Source organism: Phocoena phocoena, chromosome 7, assembly GCF_963924675.1.
Source record: "Phocoena phocoena chromosome 7, mPhoPho1.1, whole genome shotgun sequence".
Lineage (NCBI taxonomy): Eukaryota > Metazoa > Chordata > Mammalia > Artiodactyla > Phocoenidae > Phocoena > Phocoena phocoena.
In genome coordinates, this window is record NC_089225.1 from 42,936,642 (window position 1) to 42,955,968 (window position 19,327).

At 49.8% G+C, this 19,327-nt stretch overlaps 1 protein-coding gene across 1 annotated transcript in view; it reads left to right on the top strand.

Moving 5' to 3' along the window:
- TANC1 (tetratricopeptide repeat, ankyrin repeat and coiled-coil containing 1) overlaps positions 1 to 19,327 on the top strand; it is a 216,777-nt gene that overhangs the window by 187,786 nt on the left and 9,664 nt on the right. Inside the window, exons 17-19 of the mRNA XM_065880140.1 lie at positions 1,844 to 1,922; positions 17,184 to 17,317; positions 18,902 to 19,025. Coding sequence (XP_065736212.1) covers positions 1,844 to 1,922; positions 17,184 to 17,317; positions 18,902 to 19,025 — 337 coding nt within the window. The remainder of the gene's footprint in view (positions 1 to 1,843; positions 1,923 to 17,183; positions 17,318 to 18,901; positions 19,026 to 19,327) is intronic.

Genomic DNA, 19,327 nt, shown 5'->3' on the forward strand with positions numbered 1-19,327 from the left:
TGAATTCATCGGCATCTCCTGACCCGTGTGTCTGTGAATTTAATAATATTTTACCCTCTCTCTCCGTGTATTTCTCACGCTGTATTACGTATCTTCAAGCAGTTATAGAGTTGCCAGTGTTTGGTAAGATTCTTCCCCACAATGACTAAAACGTAAATTTGGTTGCAAAGCCAGCTGGCTGACTTTTAGCATTTAAAACACTAGAGCAGACACACGCACACACTGCTAGCTTATCGTTGGCATTTAAAACATCAAAACTATACACATACACTACTTCAGCCAACACAATATATTGCAGTAAGTTGAATGTAGAAGCATATAAGAAAACGCAGCTGTCTTTTCTTAATACAGACATAAAAGAGATTTACAAAAATGTGAAACGATGCCAGTCAACTCATCTATATATGTTTTAGCTTGAAGGAAATACTCATTTCATAAAAATGTGTTAAATGTTACCATGTGGTGGGTTTATTATAATTCCTTTAAAATAAAAATGTAAATAAATACTTTTAAATACCCATATACATAGATTCAGAGAGAGCACGTTAAGTCCACTTATTTGAATGTAGATGTTTTTCCTCTTTAAACTGTTCCCTAAATCTGTGTGTGTCCAGAATGTGCAAAATCACCTTAGGGAGCACAGGGAAGCCACAATGGATGTGACCTTGGTCTCAGCTCGTTTTAAAGCTGGCTGCGGGGAGCTGTGGAAAAGCAACTGCAGTACATCCAGTAACTGTTTCATGGACAAGGAGAGGATTTGTTCACCAAAAGACTTGAAGGGTGTATTCGTTTCCTCATGCTGTGGTAACAAGGGTCCACAGACTTTAGTGTCTTAAAACAACCTGTTCTGGAGGTCAGAGGCTGAAATTAAGTTGGGTCAGGAAGCCAGTGTTCCTTCTGGAGTCTCCAGAGAGGAGAGCGTTTCTCTATTTTTTGCAGCTTCTAGAAGCCACCATTATTCCTTAGCTTGTGACCCTGCCTCTGTCTTCAGAGTGTGTCACTCTAACTGAGGCTCCTGTCTCCTGATGTCTTCCTTCCTCTGACCCTGGTTCCTCCTGTCCCTCTTATAAACAGCTGTGTTCTTATCAAGTGTATATCAAATATACACTTGGATAATTCAGGATAATCGTCCCGTTTCAAGATTCGTAATCACATCCGCACATCCCCTCCTGCCACGTAAGGTAACATTCACAGGTTTTCAGGACTAGGATGTGGGGCCCTTGTTGGGAGTGGATTGAGAGACTGGAAAATGGCTTCGGCGAGCTCGAGGCCGCTGCACACGGGCAGGGTGGATGTCGGCTCTGGTTCGGGGCTCAGATACTTCTGTTTCCCCGCGGGCCAGCACCCCTGCCTCCACACCTGTGACCCAGCCTGCTCTTTGACAGAGGGAAAAGAATAATGTTGTCAGTAGAGAAATTTGGAACAGCACTGTTTTATTTTACTGGAAAGGTATGTACATCACCTTGTTTTCCTTCCTTGTGAAAAAAGGGAGTCACCGTCTTCTGGCGACTTATGCAGAAACTGCATTTGTATGATCTCCCCTGTCCTTTGTTGATTAGGCTGGCATATTTGGGTCATGTTGGAATTCATTAGAATTCTGAGTACCTCGTAATCCTGAACAATGTTGCCGAAATTCACGGTCTTTTTTCCTTCTCCTTCTCAAAGGCAAAGTGTGAATAGCATACGAATTACGCTGGAAAACCGTTTTCGTCATGTTTTCTCTCCTTGTGCAACATAAGATAATCATGGTTAAAAAACAACACACTCTCTCCTCTGATACATAGGCTACAATAAGCACATGTGGCTTTGAGAACTCATTAAATCACCTTGCCGCTTCTGACAGGTGGTCCAGTGCTTGCTGGGACTGGAAAAGGAGCATGAAATAGACATCAATGGCACCGACACACTGTGGGGAGAAACAGGTAATTATGGTTCCACTGCTTGTAGTTGGGGCCAAGTAGCTTCTTGACGTTTTAGCCCGCATTTTGGCCTAATTGTCTTAAGAATGGCTTGGGATGCATCTAGTCCTATTGTTATTTTATCACGAGGCATTTGAAGTCAAGAGCTTTTAAAACTTCCCGAATGGCTAGTAAAACTTTTCTAGAAGCAAGTGTAATTTGAATCATTTTGGATTTACCAGCAGTTTCTGTGCATGTGATGAATGTCAGCTAGAAATACCCAAATAAGGTAGTGGTTTCTGCTTTGCTGAGTTTTCTCACGTCCTAACCAACCTGGTCTTCCTGTGGCCCGTGCAGAGTGAGCAGAGTGGGAGCTTCCAGCCCCACGTTCAGGTGAATCGAAGGTGCTCAGCAAGGGAGGCTCTGGCCTGCCTCCTGGAAGGAGAGTAGCACTCAGTCCTCATGGAGCCTGCTTAAAATCCTGAATACCAGCTAACAAGTCAGTTTCCAAGGGTGTGCGGGTGTGTGCTGAGCTGTAGTGGAGGAAGGAAGCCTGGGGCGAGTACATCTGAATTGGATACTTGTCAGATTAATATAAATAACACTGCTTTGAAATTTTCCCTTTGACTGAATTGGTATTAGAAATGTAAGACTTTGTTAGCAGTTGTTGTTTAATAGATGTAACCAAGGTGTTTAATATGCATTTCCAGGCTGTGTCCTGTGTGTATACATAGTGTATATGACTTCAGTGTCTCCTGCAGAGATTTATTTCCAAATGCTTCTCACTTATTTCCTAACAAGCCAAATGGTAGTGTGTAGAGTCCATCAGCTAACTCATACTTACTAGGAAAAGCCTCAGAGTTTCCTGGTGGGTATCACAGGTGCTCACCCCGCGACCCACGGTTGCCATCACACACACACGTGGGGCTTACAGTTGCTAGTTGTGGTGAAGTGGGCCATGGAGGTCCCGGCAGGAGGAGAGGTGGCATGACCTGGGGTTCAGGGAGAGCACAGGACCCCCAAACGGGATTGGATTATGCTTGGGGTACACGTGTGTGGATGTAAATACTGGCCTTAATTCCTTCTGGAGTCTTTCCCCCACCCATTTCTCTGAACCACAGTAGGGGCTGCTCTGTAATTTGACAGAATGAAAGCTTCTACCGCTTCCTATTGTGTTGCAGGCAGCAGGATAGCTGGGCAGGTTAGCACGTGACTTTCTGTGTGCTTAGCCAGAAGGTCCGAATCCCTGCCTTCCGTGGCCTGGTTATCAACTTCGGGCAGGTAACTTTGCCTCCTTGTCAAATGAGGTAAATAAGTTTTTATAGGATTGCAGTGAAGACTAAATGAGATGAGATAATCTTGGCCAAATGTTCCCAAAGATCAGATTCCCTGGGGCAGTTGAGCCTAGAAATTCTGATTCATTAGGTCTAGGGTGAATCCAAGACTCCCCTTTCCTAACAGGGCACCCAGGTGGTTTCGTGGCTTCAGGACAAATAGAGAAGCACTGTGAGAAGCTGTCTCAAGTGCCGGCCTGACAGCGCCAGTAACGAGAGGAGCTGGTGATGATGATGAGGGTCAGTGCTAGAAGCAGTACAGTGACAGCCCTTGCTTAGCTCAGATAAGAATCTCCAATCTTTAATATTAGAGTTGAGTTTTCTTCCTGGAAAAAAAAGTCCAGAGAAGCAGAGAAGGGCTTCATTTGAGGGCTCTGTGTGAGCAGTCTGTTTTGTCTGGAGATGATGAGTCCTGAATTTCAGTAACCACCTCCCTCCCTTCCCCCTTGAGAATCTGCTAGGTTGCAGGCTAAAGAAGCACGTAAGAGAAACTACAGACGCCCATCAGCCTCAATGAAAGGATGAGTAATAGTTCAGCCTCTCCCTTCCAAAGCCTCATGCATAACCTTCAGACTACTTTGCAGCCTGAGAAGCAGGTCACATCTTCCCTCAGCAGGCATTAAGTGTGAATTAACTCAGGCAAGCCTTTGAGAGACTTTTGAAAAAATTTAAACCGAGAGAAAGCTGAGCACTATTTCTCGGGCTTCGAGGCCCCAGCAGCGCTCTGTGGCTGCATGTCAGTAAAACCAATCTTGCCTGCTCCGCGTTTTTCTCTCTGATACCTTTCTCCTGTGTTCCTTCAAAAATGTCCACCAATGTCGGCTACCACAAACCCTCCTGATTTCCAGGTCTGTGGTTGCCAGAGGAATACTTTGAAATCTTGAGGAGGAGGTTTTAGATGAGAAAACATCTGCAAATAATGGGGCTTTGCACGAGCGTCTGCTGCATTGCCCAGATTGTGAGGTGTGTGTTTGGGATTTGGCCACATAGGGTCCACACTACCTGACCCCAAATGCTTTCTGGAAGAGAAGGCCCCAGTGCTGATGACAGCCTGAGTGGATGGGTCAGCTCATAATCCTGTTCTCACCAAGCCGCCAGCTGGTGGGTCCCCAGCAGCTGCTCTGTGCACTCTTCCTAATTGCTGGGGACCCTCAGAGTGAAAGCGATTGTTTGGCTTCCTGGTTTGTTTGATCCTCTTTCCTGGGTGTGGTCAGTGGTGCTTTGTGTCTAAGGCACTCTAGGATGGAGCTTGTCTTTCTCCAACCACAGTGAGAGGGTAGGATCCCAGGAGTGACCGTGTCTGGGGTGTGGGCAGGTGACGGGACAGCCAGACGCTGTGTGTGAATAAAGCAGTTCCTTATTTCTGTTTGACCCTGTGTGAGTTCATACAAGTCTATTCAGTGTAGGTTAGCCATGGACAGCTTGGCTTTAAAATGCCAGCTGATGACGGGCTTCCCTGGTGGCGCAGTGGTTGAGAGTCCGCCTGCCGATGCAGGGGACACGGGTTCGTGCCCCGGTCCGGGAAGATCCCACATGCCGCGGAGCGGCTGGGCCCGTGAGCCATGGCCGCTGAGCCTGCGCATCCGGAGCCTGTGCTCTGCAACGGGAGAGGCCACAACAGAGGCCCGTGAACCGCAAAAAAAAAAAAAAAAAGCCAGCTGATGGGGCTCCAAGAGAGGGTCTCCGGGGTGTGTTCTTGGCTCACCTGCCCATCTTTGAAGGGCCCGTTGGTTTCCGTGCAGCACTACGCCGCCCAGTTTGGAGCACAGCTACCCGCCCGTCTGTCCTCTCCCAGCCACGTCCAGGAGGTGGGAGCGCTAAATCAGTGCGCAAAGTCCTCCTCCACTTTTCTGCTGGGAGGGACCCTTGCAATCCCGGGGGAGCTGCTGTGTGTTGCACAAGTGGGGTTTTCATGCCTGTTGCCGACTGGAAGGCAGCAGTTCATCGGTGATAGATAATGACAGCAGACAGTCGAGGAGGAGGGAGCACAGGGGGCCAGCCCCACGGGAGGCCCCCTGTCACCCAGGCCCATCTGTGTGGAGGTGATGGCAGTAGGTTCAGTTGTGTGTCTTCAGTGCCCTGAGCATCTCCCTGCTGATGACCTGGAGTCACCAAACAGTGTCCCGAAAGGGGGGTGGCTCCTGCCTTAGGTATAAAGAGACAAGACAGTGTATAGAGTAGATTTTTAAGGCATTCATCTAAAATGGGAACAATGTTTACTTTGGGGTTTATTACAGTAAACTCAGAGTTTTAAGAAAAGTTGCAGAATACAGATGTGCCTTGGCGATATATGGTGACTTTGGTTCCAGACCGCTGTAATAAAGTGAATGGCACAGTACAAGTGAGTCACACAAATTTTTTGGTTTCCCAGCGCACGTAAGTTACGTTTACACTGTACTGTAGTCTATTAAGTGTGTAATAGCTTTATGTCTTTAAAAAATGTATATACCTTAATTGAAAAATACTTTATTGCTAAAGAAATGCTCACCATCATCTGAGCCTTCGGTGTGTTGTAATCTTTTTGCAGTAATAACATCAAAGATCACTGATCACAGATCACCATAACGAGTATATAATAATAATTAAAAGTTTTTAAATACTGCAAGAATTACCAAAACATGACACCGGGGCACAAAGTGAGCAAAGGCAGTATCTGCAAAGTGCAATTAGATGAGTTATGCCTGTATGTCTGCTGGTTTTGGAGAGCAGAGGGCCTAACTTATGTAAGTTTCCCTTTCCACCAGCATTTGGAGCCATTTGCTTTTTACGTCTGTTTGATGTCTACATCCAGCCCTTCCAGAATCAGTCCCGTAGCTCTTTAGCGCTTCTCCTCGGGCTCACGCAGTTCAAGGAGTGTGACACTCAGGTGGAGGCGGGGAGTAAGGAGAAAGCTCGGAGCTACAGCGCAGTGGGCTTGGGGTGCATCTCCACCAAGCAGCTCTGCCCACGAGGCAGCCGAGACCCTTTGCTCATGACGTTCACACGCTTGGTCGGACAGCCTTGATCCCGTGGTTTCCGGGCAGCCTGAACCATGACAAGAACGCATCAGATGCTTGCGTTATCTCTGTTTCAGGCATTCCACAGCCATAACAAGCAAGTACTGGCTCCCACGAAGTCTTGACCTAACCGAGTTACTGTTTCCTTGTCAGTGTGTGATGGGAATCTGCCCAACCTGGAATGATCAGAAATGCTTAACTGGTGACTCACGGTGTCGTGAATTGTCAGAGGAACTGTGCTTCCAAACTCTAGGCCACTGTCAAGTCTGTGAGCCTGTTGTCTGTCTCTGGGCAGAACTTCACGCTCTTTACAGGGGCATAAAGGCCCTTCTGTTTCAGCAAGTTTGCCTGTCTTGTAAGCAAAGACTTCCCAGCCCCGGCCCCTTGGGGTCACCTTGCAGTTCCCTTCGTAGTACTTAGCACTGATAAATTCGATCGTTGGTGTTGCTTATTTGATGCAAGCTTGTCGTCCCCAAATTGTGGGCTTCAGGAGGGCAGAACTTTCCAGGTCTCTTGTGCTCACCTCTGTGTGTGGTCACTGTGTCTGGTCTCGTGTTGTCCAGTAGAGCTTCCTGTGGTGATGGAAATGCTTGCTTTCCGTGCTGTCCAGCCAGGTAGCCGCTAGCCACTGATCTTCCCTGGTGCTCGTCCCATAGGTGTTGAATGAGTGGACCAGCGGGTTTAGAGAAAACAAAGCTAGGTAACTTTTAGGGTAGGTGACACTCTCTTTGCAGAATAATTTGGGAGAAATTGTGTTGTTGGAGGGGAGAGGTAAGGAGCCCAGTTGCTCATCGGGACCCAATCCTCTGGTGTCTTCGTGTCTTGCTGGATTCCAGGCTGGCTGAGATGCCTTCATCCCAGTCATCAGTGTGGCTGGGTGCTGGGTTACATCTTTTGGAACCCCCAGCTATTAGCAGCCACACGTGGTGTGGGCACGGGTGACAGGCCAGGATGGACCGTGCCAGCCCCTTCTGTGTGTCCATAACATCTCCCTCCCTGCATCACCAGCCCGACTGCCCACTCCCCCGATGTGCCGCGCCCTCACACTGTTGTCCCTCGGAAATCCTTCTCACTGCTTCACAGCTGGTCTGCAGCAGGCCTGGAGCCGTGGGCTTCACAAACGGACAGGACGCTGTCCCGCCTGCCATACGACTGCTCCCAAGGGCTGCCCTTCCCTAGTTTCTGACCTGAGAGGCCCCGTCAGTCAGAGGGAGGTAGACGTCTGACGGAAATGTTTCATGCCAAGTGTTCTTTTATGTTGTCCACGCTCTTTTAGTTGGTAAATACTTTGCAAAGAAGTTGAATCATTGTAAACACTATGTTTTTATCGCCAAAGCTGTTCACAGCGCCGTATTTTCCTCTCTTTCTAAGAAGGGCTGAAGTTTTCTCCCCAGTATTTAGCTGCGTGGCCCTCCATCGTCATAGTTCACACAGGCAGTTTAGTCCAGCATGCATGCTGATCACAGGTCACTCACTCTTCTCTAATTCTGCACGGAAGTCTGGATGGGACTTGAGTCTCAGGCCCAGCCTGTCAGCTGGGGTGTGGGCATTTCCAGGCGAGTCTTGGGGGAGGGGTCCTCACATCTGTTTCCTTACGGGGGCCAGGAAGCCAGGTAATGAGTTGTACTTCGTCCTTGACGTCTTAAAAGTTTCCCTCTTGTCGTCTCCATACAGCTGCTTCAGTTTCCACTCTGAGGCTCTGCCTGTCCTTCTGGGGGTGAGGTGTCCTCCTGCTCTCATTGCAGGGACCACGGACAGCAGAGCTCATCACACCCAAAGCCACCCCAGAGCTCGCTGCGTGCACGTCAGGCGACAGGATGCCTTGTTGTTGATTTAAAAATAACCCTTTGTTTATTCAGATTTCACCTTAGGTCTTTTGGAGAGAGGAGGGCTATTGTTTGGTAAGAATTTAAAGAATGCTTGAGACTTACTGGATTGAGTTTGGCCTTCACACAGGTTAGGTACATCTCAGGACAGAATTCAGGTGAGAGACTGGAAAGAAAAGACTCGGTCTCTTGCTTGTTGGGGCCTGTGGAGAATTTGCGTGAAGGAGTTTACTAAATGTGTCTTGTAGAGAAAAGCAAGTGACTTCTTTGTACACTGAAGATACCTGATTTTTTTGGAGTTCCCGAGCCCCTCACCAGTACTGCTGTTGGAAAATCCTTGTCCAGGCATTCCTTCCTCTGCTGGTGTTTGCTTTAGGAAAGTATAATAAGATTGGTGGAAATCCAGGCTTCTGTCAGTACTAAACAAGGTAGAAGTTCTTGGTTGTCCTTTGAAAGCATGAAAGAGGGGTAACCCAGGACCTTAGAGGATATGAGGGAGGGGATAACCCAGAATGAGGTGGGGAGAGGTGATCCAGGATCCTGGATGGAGGGGGCAACCCAGGACCTAGGCAGGGAGGGGAAGGGTGGATAACCCAGAACCCTGGAGAGGATGGGAGGGGGGAGCTCTGGACCCTGAATGGAGGGGAATTGGGGAATAACCCAGGACGGTGAAAGGGGAGGGACAAAGTTGAGTAATGTAGGCACTGGGGAAGGGGGTAATGTAGGTACTGGGGGCAGGGGGTAGCGCAGGCTCTGGAAGGAGGGAGATGGGCATGGGGTCACCCTAACAATAGAGAGGATTTGGGGGGTAAGAACCAAAGGGACTGGGTTTGTCCACACCCTGTCCCCTTCCTGCTCTAGCAGACCCCTGGGGTTTGCCCCTGACGTGGGTGTGTTCTGGAGACCTTTCCTCTGCTGAGAGGACAGCAGGAATCAGCGGACCTGTGTGTCCCTGTCCTGCAGGGCAGGTGAGGGGCAAGGAGCGGGGGCTCGTAGAAACCCGCAGAGGCATTTCAGGTGTAGATGGACTGGTAGCTTGACTGCTTACCAGGACCCTGTGCTCCGCCTTCATCGTACTGCCTTCGCTGTACACGGAGGCCTTTGTTCTAGTGAGTCCCTTCCTATTCATTAAAAAAACAAAAACAAAACTTGGGCTTTCACCAGAAAGGCATGTGCTCATCTACATTTTGGTAGCTTAGAGCATCTTTATCCACAAACGCGGCTGCTTGTTCTTTTGGTCACTCCCTCCTAACAGGACTGCACATGATTTACCTGCTCTCCCACAGAAAAATCAGCCTTGATTCTTCCAAATTCCTACAGCAGTGATACTTGGATTCTCTTTTTTTGAGCCTGGATCTCAACTTGTGTAGGATGGTTTTGTCGAAACTGTCCCCCTTTTTAAACACTGACCCCTCACGTGGGGTCCTGCCCATAGCTCTGTTCTCCTCAGCGTACGCCCAGCCCTTTGAGGGCCCAAGAAGGAGCACGTTGTACGTGCTTCACGTAATTCGGTGTGTAAGAGGGTCTGTCCAAAATGTGAACATTCTCAGCACACTTTGCAAGTGACAGCTGGTCAAAGCTGCGATCCCCTGATAGATTTTTGGCACAAAGTCCGTATGAAATGTGATTTATGTCATCCATAGTTTAGGAAATTGTTCTTAAATTGAATTATGTTATTTTCCTCAAAGGATTTGAAGAGGCTTACTTGAATTGATACATATAAGAAAAGGGGAAGAAGTCAGGAATTGGACATGAGGAAGAGCAGGGATATTCCTGCCGTAATGTCCTGAATGTTTACTAGGTTGAGCTGTTTTGGCCGTAGGATGCTGTGTGACCAGAGTTAGAAGGAAACATAGTCATTACAGATTATTCTTACTGTCTGTGGGAGAAAGCTTAACAGCTCTTCAGGAGAAGAAAAGTGTTTTCTAGTACCCTTGTTCTAAAACAACGTTCATGGTCTGTTTGATTAGTTGGATATTTTTTAAAAGGAGACTTCTTAGGGGCAGAAGTGTGAGAATTAAGAACTCAGATTCCAGCCAGACTCCCTGACTTCAAATCCTGTCTTCCCTCCCACTAGCTGTGTGACCTTAGGTGAGTTGTTCAACTTCTCTGGACCATATTTTCCTCATCTGCAAAACCAGGATGAGTGGTACTTGCCTTGTAAAAGTTAGTTGTGTGTGTGTGTGTGTATATATATATATTTTTTTAAGATTTTTGATGTGGACCATTTTTAAAGTCTTTATTGAATTTGTTACAATATTGCTTCTGTTTTATGTTTTGGTTTTTTGGCCCCAAGGCGTGTGATGTGGGATCTTAGCTCCCCAACCAGGGATCGAACCTGCACCCCCCCGCCCCTCATTGGAAGGCAAAGTCTTAACCACTGGACCGCCAGGGAAATCCCAGAAGTTAGTTGTATATTAAATTAATTTATGAATTTGAAGGGCCATGAAGCATCATGTAGGAAGCAGTTTACAAGTGTCAGAGTATATTATTAAAATACGTCAGGCTCTTCCTCTTTTGCTTGTGAGAAGAGGTAAGCTCAGGGTCCTTCTGTTCTGCCATCTTGTCCAGTAATCTCACATTGCACTGTTTTCTTATCCTTCTTTAAAAGTTCTCAAGACCCAGGACCCTTAGAATCACAAAGCATGTCATTGAAAGAGACTAATAAGCTTATGGTATAGGTGCAGATAGTTGAGGTCCAAAGAAATTTAATTATTTCATCAAGGTTTCACAGTGAATGGGTGGCAGAACCAGGACCCAAACTCTCAGATAACCAGGATCTTCCTATTCTGATTGAGAGCATGCCTCCAGGTTCTTTCAGCTGCTTGGGTTTAATTTCTAACTGACACTGAATCAGCTTTATGATTCAGGGCAAATGATGTGACTCAGTTCCTTCACCTCAATAAAATGGACATCATAATCTGCTAATTCGAAGGATTCTTGTCAAGCTTAAGTAAGAATTTACCCATAGTCTTTTTGTGTGTGTGTGGTACGCGGGCCTCTCACTGTTGTGGCCCCTCCCGCTGCGGAGCACAGGCTCCGGACGCGCAGGCTCAGCGGCCATGGCTCACGGGCCCAGCTGCCCTGCGGCATGTGGGATCCTCCCGGACCGGGGCACGAACCCGTGTCTCCTGCATCGGCAGGCGGACTCTCAACCACTGCGCCACCAGGGAAGCCCTCACCCATAGTCTTTTGCCCAGAGCTCGGCAGCTCTAAGTGTTCGACAGGTACGATATGTTGCAAAGGTAGTGACGAGCTGATTGTTAATATTAATTATTGTAATATATTTATGCTATACCTTTGGTCTTGATAGAGCATTGAAATGAATGCTTAAGTGACAGAATCTTAGTTACTTTGCAATTCCTTTATGGATTTGAAGGATGGAAAAGAATTTTGGTCACATGGGAAGTCCCATTTAGTGGCAATGACACATTTTATTTCTATGAAAAAATTCCTTGGTAATTGGAGGTTCATATTTAAGCTGTGTACAGAGACCAATAGCATGTTTTTACTCTAGAACTGGTCACATGCCAGGGGTGTCTTGGCTCCTCAGGTTTGGTTTCTGCCTTGCTTTGTAAGTAGTCCATTGGGAAATGGGCTGATTTGGTGCGGGCATCTTCATGTGTGGTTTGGTTGCCGCCTGTTGCCTTGTCAACAGAGATTCCCTCTCCTTGACCCCAGCCCGGCCTGCAGCTGCAGGCCCTCCTGGGAGACTTAATGCCAAGTGCAGAATGAGGAGGCAGGGTCAGAACAATAAGGAAGGTGTTCCAAACAGCCACTGGTGAGCTTCAGAGAGCTTTTGGGCAGAGCCGGCTTCCTGTTCGCAAGGTCACCCTCCCAGCACGGGTGTCTGTCAAGGCTGGGGGTGCTGGAGGCTCCTGGGGGTTCGTCTCCTGGTGCAATGGCATTTTTCAGTGAGAGCAATCTTTGTTGTGTTTTATTTTATCCTTTGCATTGTTGAGGATTCAGATCTTTGCGGAGATGAAGAATTTATAGCTCTTGGGGAGTTTGTTCTTCTAATGGAAGCCCTCCCCTCCTTCAGCCAGGAAGGAAATACTTAACAAAGCAAGGCTATGATACTGGACTTTTATAAATCTCAGCCCTGTCCATAGAAGGGGGAGGGGGGGGTATTGCCTGACTTCCCAGGGCGAGGAAAGGGCACTGCTTTCATTCAGAGGCCTTTGGGACCAGCCTCTGTGAGTGGCAGCCCTGCCCAGACCCAAAGGGCAGCAAAGCAAAACACAGGCCGACTAGCCTCTGGGGTGACAACTCCTCGAGAGGTCATTTGTTAAGTGCAGGGCGAGGGGCTGCCGTTCCCAAAGAGGTTTAAAAAATTATAGAATCCCAAATTGCATTTCAGCATTTAGATAAAGTAGCTGAGAATTCCCCAGCGTTCCACGTGCACTTTCACCTTTGTTCTCCTCCGGCCCGGGTTCTGTCTTCACTGCCTTTGTTGCATCTAATGGTTTCCATCTTGGTCGCAACTAGATGACATTTATGAGACCTCTGCTGCTCATCACTATTCACTTTCCACCCATTTTTATAGAAGATGGGAAGAGCCAGCATGTCAGGAAATAAATCACACCAGTGAACACACGTATGGAAGCAAAGCCGAGCCACGCTGCCCACGACCCGGGCCGCCATCTCAGCCGGCAGGAAGCGCGCTTCTGCGGGCGCGCACTGTTCTGGCTCGCGTGCTCAGCTGGGGCCTAGGGGTGTGGGCTGGCTCGTCACTGTGTGGTGTATGAAAAGGTCACTGTCCAGAAGCAGGGACCGCCTGCGTGTGCTCTGACCTGTCACCCTTTTCTGTAAGTCGGGAGAGAAGGATGTGGGCAGAGGGGGTGACAATCCATTGTTGAAGCCCCCAGGCCTGCCGACCTGGCCCAGGAACACACCCCTGTGTGTCTGAGGGACAGACCTGCCATAAAATATCACAAACAGCCCTGCTTATGGAATGACTGTGTTCCAGGCAAGTTGGCGTTGAGCTTTTGTAAATCACATCTCTGCCCGGAGAACTTTAGTTCTTAAAAGATTCCTGCAAATGATCCATTTTACCAGGAACCATCTCTCACTGATGTTTTCAGTGAGGATTTCGTATTGTTGAGGGTCAGCTGGGTTTTCTTAAAATGCACACCTGCCACGACAAACGTGCGTCTCTGAAGACAGAAGACGGTATGGCCGAGGTAAAATTAATCAGAAAATGACACATGCCTTCGTGGGAGTTTAGTTACAGAAATGCCATCTTGTTGAGGATTTTGCAGTAGAAGAAATTCTGTTCAGTTTGAGTCCTACGAAGCGCCATGAGCTCAGGTTGATTTTGAGAGCCCCCGTTTCATACCAGGTCTTCTTTCTCCTTCCTCTCTGAATTCCGTTGGCCGGAAGCCGAGGCTTTGCCCTTCTCCCAGGCGCTCTCTCCTGTGCGGCCCCTCCCCCTTCTCCGGCCAGGCAGAGTGCGCTGACCCTTGTTAGGGGCTGCTGGTCTGCTCGGAGGACAGCCTTTTCAGCAGAATAACTGGAATTCCTGAGCAGAGTTCTGCTGGTTTTGTTTGTTTAAGCATCTGGTTGACTATTCTTCAGCCTCGCTTGTTTCCGAATATGGTCTCCTTAAATCCTCGTGGCTGCTAGAACTTGAGATACACCCTTAGCCTCAGGGGTCCTGAGCGATGGCACCAAAAAGATTCCCTCTGAGTAGAAAAAGGAAAACACAGGTCCTGTTGTTTGGGGCATCGGGGTGAAAGCGAGAGCCTCATTAGGGAGGTGTGATCCATTTTAGGCCAGCTGTGTGAGACTCCCAGCCTGTGCTGATAGATGCTTCAGGCTAAACAGCTGGTCGGGCTGGAAGGGAGAAGGGAATCCAGCCCTGTCTCCTCCGGGCCTGGGCGGCGCTCCCCTCCGACTGTCAGCTGTTCTAACTTCTGGCTCCTCTGGCACCTCCTTCAAACACGGGGCCCTATTTTTAGTGCCGGGCTGTCATTTTTGATGGGCGGTTGCAAAAAAAAAAAAAATCAGTGGCAGCTGCAACAGAAATCCTGACTTAAAGGCCCCATTTATAATGCGGATGAAACCTGTTTACCAAATAAAAGAGACTGGACCGTCAGGGTGATCAGCTGCTTCGGGCCTCGTCAGACGGAAGAGCCTTGAGCTTATTACGTCCACGGTGTCCTGCCTGCGCCTGGCCACGTCCCCGCCTGCAGCGCCAGTGCTCGCGCCGTGCCACAGGCCGCTCCCGGCAGAGGAGGGGCTCCCTAATTGCAGGAAGGATGCCAGGGAGCCGCAGGCCCAGGGAGTGGCTCAGCGTCCAGATCTTCCATCTCACAGAGCCCTCGCTTGCAGGGATGTGGTGTTAGACCCATCCAGACAGTGTAAAGAAAAGCGCCCCAAGGCCCACGTTACTTCAGAATCGTCAACATTCACACTGTGGCAGGAACAGACTGTGATGGGCATGCCTGGCAGCAGGACCACAGCCCACTAGTGTAGAAGCTCACAGGACAGACAGGATCACTTGGCCGCTGATGTTCAGACATTTGGGGTATGGGAACTCCCACCTCCAGCCCAATGCATCAGTCTATAAACCGATATCCATACTAGTCTGTTTACGGTATTTATTTGTAAGTTATTTACAAGTTTAGATGTGCGATGGGTGACAACGAGCCTGTCTGTGTAACACGGATAGGAATGGCACCCGTGGTCGAGACCCAAGATAGCTTCCACTCCCTGTCTGTGGTTTTTACTGGTTGCCCTGTCTTGAGAAAATCAGTAAGGCGGTTAGCGACTTCTTTGTCCCTGAGAGGGAGCTGAGGTCCAGGTGTCATGTTTACATCCTTTTCGTGTGTGTGGTCCTGGGAGGTAAACCATGGTCGGCCGACAGAGCTGGAGTAGGCATGGTGTCTGTCCTGAGGGGGTCTGGAGAGGACACAGGGAAGCTGCATTGCTGAGACCCTGGCTCCCCGTCTCAGCAACGCCGGGAGACCCAGGGTTCCCAGCGATGCCGGCCCTGCCCTCCCGGAAACGGGACCACTGTGGACCTGTCCGGAGACCGCCCAGCAGTGCTCTCAGTTCTGAGCTATCGCCCTGTGTGTTCTTCTGTGTTTTGCTTCTTGGAATCTCTGTTAAATTTGGGAGGCGGACCCGTTGCACTGCATTTAGCCATGTGGTGTTTATTTGGTGGCCGTGTAGTGTTTGCACCATGACCTGTGGTCGGCTGTCCGCAGCCAGCTGGGCTGCTCCAGCTCAGGCTGTCACAAGCACGCCTCCCCGTGTGCTCCAGGGGCACGTCCGGGCACGCATCGACACCTGGGTTGCTGCGTGGAAGGATGTGTATGTCCTCAACCAGCAGCGGGTCCCATTTCTCAATTTCTTGGACTGCTAGTGAGGTTGGGCGCTTTTCATAAGTTCGTTGGCCTTTGGGACTTCACCTTTTGTGAAGGATCTATTCCTGTGTCTTCCTAGTTTTCATACTGAGACGTCTGACTGATTTGGAGGGACGCTTACTTTATTCAGGAAGCCAGAAGTTTGAGGTGTGAGGTTGTATGTAGAGACGGAGTCGCCCAAGGACTAGAGCGGAGCCGCAGCGTCAGGCTCCACCCTCTCCTTCCCCCTCTGCGTTGTAGACACTCCCAACTGCTGTGTCTCCGTCTCCCACCCTCACCCCTTCCTGTCCTCTGCTGAAGAGCTTTGTCTTGGCCTGGGGCTGTCCCTGCAACCTGCCACTGTCCTTCCCTCTAGACAGTGGTTCATGCCATGGCAGAGCCCCTCTTCTAACTAAACCCGTCTTTCTGCCTCCCCAGCCCCCATTAGGAATCATGCCTTGGGGGTGGGGAGGCGCAGTCACTGCTGTGAGGGTGTCCTGAGGACTCTGGGCCTGCATTCGTTCCCTTCACACCGTTCTCGTTTTGTCCTCGGCTGACCTTCCCGCTGCACCTCTGCTGCCAGCTACAGCTCCCTGCCTCAGGATCACACTGGGCTGTTTGCCCGGGCACTCAAGGCCCTCCACAGCCTAATTGTCCTTTTGTTCCTTTGCTGACATTCTTAACCCAGGATCTGGACTTGTTACAGAAATTCTAAGCTCCCTGAAGGCAGAAACGAAGTGATATGCTCTCACTGCCTCAGCAATCGTTAGCTCTTGTTGATTGAAATGTGTGACTTTAGGGTAAAAAGCTGGTCTTGACAGTAATACTGATCTCTGTGTTTGTGTGGCCCTATATTCTCGTTGTCTCTTACTGTGAAAAAAGGCAACAATAAAACAAACGTTTAGCGGCTCCTGAATCTGCATTTGGGCCAGGCTTGTAGGGACGGCTCATCTCTGCTCTCACAGCTCTAGCTGGTGTGGCTTGACTGTGTCTGGGGATCCCTTTCCAGGATGGCACACACGCACGCAGGTGTGTGTGCTGGCTGGCTGCTAGGATGTTGGCCGTGCACAGCTTCTCCCAGTGGGTCTCACCTCAGGGCTGCTTGGGCTTCCTCACAGCGTGGCAGCTGGTTCCAAGGAGTCCTCAAGGAAGTGGAAGTTGCCCACCTCAGGGCCTGGGCCCACGCACTGGCACAGCATCATGTCTGCTCTGTTCTGTTGGTCAGAGGTGTCACAGAGGGACTTCCCCTAGTGGTCCAGTGGTAAATAATCCGCCTTCCAACACAGGGGACGCAGGTTCAATTCCTAGTCAGGGAGCTAAGAACCCACATGCCGCAGAGCAACTAAGCCCGTGCACCACAACTACTGTGCCCATGCACCTCAACTAGAGAGCCTGTGTGCTGCAAACTACAGAGCCCACACACTCTGGAGCCTGCGGGCCACAGCTTACAGAGTCCACGCGCTCTGGAGCCCGCACGCCACAACTAGAGAGAGAAAACCCACGCGCCACAACTAGAGAGAAGCCGGCATGCCACAACGAAGAGCCTGCGTGCCACAACGAAAGGTTCTGCGAGCCGCAACTAAGACCCGATACAGCCAAAAAAAATTTTTTTTAGAAAGAAAGAAAAAGGTGTCACAGAGCCTACCCAGATTCAAGGGGGGCGGGATACGTGGTCCCCCTCCTCTCAGCAGGAGGAGTGTGAGAGAGTCTGTGGCCACCGTTAGCCACTACCACGTGGCCATCATACTAACAGACTCCTCCCCCTGTGACTTCCCTCTAGCCCTGACGGCCGCTGCAGGACGAGGCAAGCTGGAGGTCTGCGAGCTGCTGCTGGAGCGTGGAACTGCTGCGTCTCGGACTAACAGGAGAGGGGTCCCTCCGTTGTTTTGTGCGGCACGCCAGGGGCATTGGCAGGTACCCGGGGGACCCCGAGTGCTTCAGAAACAGTGAATGGGATAGAGATCGCTGCTGCCCGTCTCCCCTGCTGGGCCCTGTCTTTTTCACATTCTTGACTTCGGCTTGTGCTGTGAGCACTGCTGTATCAAGGCAGACATTTGACAGGCTAGCACAGTCAGCCACATTGGCTGGTAACTGGGAGCAAGGCTGGTAACCGGGTCAGAGACCCACAGCTGCTTCCCCATAACCGGGGAGGGGAAATGGAATGGGTGCGCCCTGTCCTGACAGCAGAAGACTTGGCGTAACACAGCGGCTGCTGCGGTTGTGCAGCCCGCTTGTCCAGCAGGCTTGGGAGAAGAGTGGGCTTGTTGTGCTCCGTGGGAGGGGAAGCCTTTTCCCTCTGGTCCTGCACTGTGATTCAGGCCGGCTTCTTTCGCAAGGAGCGACGCGTCGTTGCTTTTAGTCTAATTAAGGGAGCAAGGGGTCCTTGATAGCAGCGGTTCAGTCATTTATTCCTTCATTTTGTAAACAGTGACCATGTATCTACCCCATGGCTGGCACCAGGTTACACACAGCTGCAAACAGACAGATGGATTTCACCATCATGTCCATTATAGAAGGAATCTTCTAGGCCCAAGTTCACAGTGTGGAGTCTCAACCCTTCCGGTTCGTGCTAGCTCTGCTGGTAGGAGCTGTGAGGGTGCCCCACCAAGATTCTGGCTTTTCTCCTTCCTGTTTCTAAGAGCTTGGTTTGTACCGGCCACTCCCTGCCTCTCTCACAAGTCCTTGAGATGCCCTAGCTAATAATCCTCTCTCCTGTTCTCTGTGTTCCCTAAGTCGTGGGGAAGTCTGGAGACATATGTTAGTGTGTCAGGAACAAGAGAGCAGTGGGAATATGCCACCTTCTGCTGTGGTGGCAATAAAACAAGCGTGGTGCCAGAGGGAGAGAGGCTGGACCACAACCCCCTGGACAGAGCAGTTCCCTCCAGGATGGTCACTGTAGGAGACCCCTCTCTGGGTTTTTTTCCCCGTCTCACCATGTACTGTTTAAAGGCATAACTTGGAGGCTGAAACTCCTCCAGGAAGCTTTGCCAAAAATCACCTGCTATGAAGGTCCCCCAGTCCTAAGCCTCAGGAAGCAGACGGCTGATGGGAGAGGGTGGGTGAGTGTTTTCGCATCCATTGCCCGTGCCGCGTCCGCCTGCTACAGGAACGTGGTGTCAGCCCCTCCATGGGGCCGTGGCTGTGGTGCCTTCCCTTTAGTTCTGCTCAGCTACCCCACGTGCCTCGTAGTGGCTGTCCTGTCATCACTTGACTGTGCTTGGAATCCTCCCTTCTCCAAATTTCTGCCTTGTGTGTGCAAGTTTTACAGACATAGTAATGAATTCGGCTGGTTAAAGAGAAGATAAATTGGAAGAAGAGTCTGTTCAAAGGAATACAATAGAAAGATTTTACAGGCCCCACGGATCACACGACTTACAGGGGTTTTTAAAAAGAGGAGAGTCCTTTCACTACTCTGAAAGGTGGGAAAACCATCCTGAGTAGAGAGCACGTGATTCAAGGGGCAGCAAGGAAGCGTGTAATCCCGAGTGTTTCTTTCAGATCGTGAGGTTGCTGTTGGACCGTGGCTGTGACGTGAACCTAAGTGACAAGCAGGGCCGGACGCCCCTCATGGTGGCTGCTTGTGAAGGGCACTTGAGCACCGTGGAATTTCTCCTTTCGAAAGGTAGCCGCACTGTCCCACCCCCCCGCGTGGGACTGTCTTGGAGGGACAAGGGCAAGAGCTTTGGCAGACTCGTTTAGTACTTTCTGATTTTGTTTTTTTGGGTTTTTTGTTGTTGTCTCTGTTTTGTTTTTGAAAAAATCTTTGTTAAGTGTTCTTGTCATGGAAATTTTTTACCTTGCACACAAGTAGAGGGAATAGGGACGCATCCCACGTACCCTTTACCCAGCTGCAGCGGGGATGATCACTTCACCCTTGGCTTCAGATACTGTTTAGGCCAGGCCCCTGCGGGTGTGAAAGGGTCT